Consider the following 3,241-nt stretch of genomic DNA (forward strand, 5'->3'; position numbering starts at 1 on the left):
TAAAGATGCTAAGCTACAGGCTCCCAGTTGTAAATGTTTTTGGAAATAAAATTTTTAGTGGACCTGACACACCATCGGACAAAAATAAACATAAAATAATTTTTAATGACCCTGTTAGTGATATTTTTACTATTTTTACAATGTTTCTCAAGAAACAAAATAAATATATTTTTAAAAACCAACAAAAAGTCCATCTGATGGAGTCGACACAGAACTGAAGGTGACAAACTAGAGAGTAAAATTAAAAACTTGGTCCATGTGAAGTAACGCAATTCATGTAAAATACATTAAAATGAATTAATTGCACATTTAAGTTAAATTTGACAACAATTTCACTGAAAGAGTCACAAAACCTCTGAGTTGACAAAAAGCCAAACTACCTCAATTTATATGATGTTATTCTGAAGGAGGCCATGTTGTAGCTCATCAGGTCCATGAAATCTTTACATTTTACCAAAATTAAGCTTTTATTTCACAAAATTCCATCAAAGTTTTGTAAATAGTCAGTTATGGTGCTGACACATCATGGTTGTGACGAACAACTTAGGAATAAAAAGAATAAAAAAACTAAAGAATAACTTAAGCTAACCGGAGCTAACTAGCCCTGTTAGCAAAGGAAGAAACAGGAAGTGGTCATGGGGTCCTCAGAAGTTCTGGTGCCCCCAATAATGCCTGATTTATTACATTCTTTTCATTTCTGACGGTGTTGACAAAAACTAGGGACAAATTTCAATGGAGTTGGAAAATATATAAAAATTATTTTTAATTCAATTTGATACTTTTATAATTATTTATATCACTACTCATACTTAATTGTCATAATATATAATTTTAGTATTTCTTTAATAGTTTTAAACTATTATAATGTATTGAGTTCTGCTCCTGGACGAGGGATTTTACAGGCATCATCCACCGACTACAATGTTTAAAATAAATATTCACCAAATACCTGGAAAATATACATTGTTGTGATCACATGACCCAGTTACTCAGATATTTGAAAAAATTATATTTTGTATATTTTATTCAAATTTTGCGCTTTATCCATAAAATGTTTTGTCCCCATTCTCAAGAATCACTGATTGAACACTTTTAAAAACGTAAAAGTGCTGTTTCAACAATCGCGGATCCATTTAACAAAAACTCTCGGTTATATTTCAAATTAAAAGCATCAACATTAATCCCTATTTTAATAATGGTAGACGTTTTTCTTGTGGCTCCTCATATTTCAGTGAAAAACTTTAACAAATGCATTTTGGTTGCTGAAATAATGTGAAACTGAGTTAAAAAGTAAGTGAACATAGAAATATTTAAAATATGTTCGACTGGCCTTGAGACAAAGGATGAAACTTTATTTTCTACTTTTCAAAAAGCCGAATCATGACGACGATGTTTCCAGATAAAAACCAAACCAAACTGCAGATTTGTTTCTAGAGAACTATATTTACATAATACTCTTGCTTTACAGAGAACCATATCAAAAGTATAAAATACTTACAAAATTCAGCTGCAATATATAAAAATAACTTCTATCTTCTCCAGATCATTAGGAAAGGTTTACATAACAAAAATATATTTATAGACATTTACAGAGAGCCGTTTGGGCCCAGAGGCGGCAGAACCGAGCCAAACCCAACCGCACACACAGAAACAGTACAGTAGATAATCCCACGCTGTCAGAAAACGTCCCGAGGCGATGTTGGCCGTCCCAGCGTTACGATCTGGATCAGAACCGCTTCACTTCCTGACCTGAAGCTGCAGCAGATTAACACATTACTGGGTTTTTCTGCTGGATTAGACGCTGAAGGTCAGATTATAATCTGCGGCCTGGCAGACCGGACTCGGGGTTCAGGCTGCATTTCCTGCAGAGCTTCATTAATGCAGAGTGATCGCCACGGAAACATCCAGAGAGGAGCAGCTTTGCATACACAGAACCAACTGTTGTTGTTTCCATAAATTTCCCTACAGTATGAAAATGAAGCTTCAGCTTGGAGGCCGAGGAGGAACAAGATGGCCGCCACAGGGGGCCGGGGGCGGGGGCGGGGGGCAGTCCAGTGGTTCAGTAGTACTCCGTCAGATTTACACGCCTGGCAGAACCAGGAAGCGCCAACATCCAGGAACAGGAGGTCATTCTGGGAACGGTTCCTGTATCTCTGGCCGCAGCGCAGTGATGATGTCATCAACACACCTGGGAACCAGAGCTGGGGTTGGACAGGAAGTGGATCAAACTTCTGGGGCGCCTGGTGAAAGACCCGGGTCGGGTTCTGGATGGTTCTGACGAGTCGATGATGTCATCAGCAGGGATCAATAAATACGTCGTGAAACTGATTCAGACCCAATAACTGATCAATGGGAAGGAAAATGAACAAGTTCGGTTCTGCTCTCCAATCAGAACCAACAAAACATTGACCTGCTGTCTGACTGGTTACCAGAATGAACCAATCAGAGAGCAGAACCACAGTCTGGCTGGTTCTGCTCTCTGATTGGTTCGTCTGCTGTGACATCAGAACACCTCTGACCTCCATGTTGGTTTTTCCAAACTGAAACGTAAACCAGACGGGGCGTGGCTCTGAGAACAGGAAGTGATGTAATCTAAACCTTTAATGCCGTTTTCCTGTTTGTCCAGTCAAGAGCTGGAGTCACACGATGATGATGAGGCGGTTCTGGTCCAGTCCGGTTCTACCAGGAGAATCGCTCCACTGCTGGTTTCAGTTCAGAGGTCAGAACCAACCGACTGTCAGCCTGTAAGCAAACGGCCGCCCACTTCCTGTCAGAACCAGAACCAGAACCGGGTCAGGACCAGGCCTATGTGTGTCCGGCCAGCAGCTCGTCCAGGTCGGCCATCCACTCCTGTGTGCTCTGGCCCTTGAGCAGCGAGTCGACCAGCTCGCTCTCGGCGGCAAAGCTTCCCGCCGCCGCGTTGTAGCCGAACGACAGCTGCTGCTGCTGCTGCCCGCCGCCGCGGCTCACCTGGTAACCTTGGTTACACGGCAGCGCCTGGCGCCCGCCGGCCTGCGGCGGTCCGTACGCCGCCAGGTCCGGCAGCACCGGAGCGCTCTGATTGGCTGGCTGATGTTGAGTCTGAGCGGCTGGCGGCGCCCTCTGCTGGGCGGCCATGTTAGTCTGCATCATCTGCTGGTTGAGGCCCGGCACGGCGCGCCCACCGAAGGAGGTGGAGCCGGCGACGGCCATTTTGGGAATGCGTGGCTGCTGCATGTGGAAGGCGTTAGCGGCGAAGGCG

At 43.5% G+C, this 3,241-nt stretch overlaps 1 protein-coding gene across 1 annotated transcript in view; it reads right to left on the reverse strand.

Annotated features, from left to right (window-relative positions):
• Positions 1-1,331: 1,331 nt before the first annotated feature.
• The window catches only part of maml1 (mastermind-like transcriptional coactivator 1), an 11,633-nt gene continuing 9,723 nt past the window's right edge, over positions 1,332-3,241 (reverse strand). The window contains exon 8 of the mRNA XM_017307038.1: positions 1,332-3,239. Coding sequence (XP_017162527.1) covers positions 2,806-3,239 — 434 coding nt within the window. The 3' untranslated portion in view covers positions 1,332-2,805. The remainder of the gene's footprint in view (positions 3,240-3,241) is intronic.

The sequence above is a fragment of the Poecilia reticulata genome, linkage group LG10 (genome assembly GCF_000633615.1).
Source record: "Poecilia reticulata strain Guanapo linkage group LG10, Guppy_female_1.0+MT, whole genome shotgun sequence".
NCBI classification, from domain to species: domain Eukaryota; kingdom Metazoa; phylum Chordata; class Actinopteri; order Cyprinodontiformes; family Poeciliidae; genus Poecilia; species Poecilia reticulata.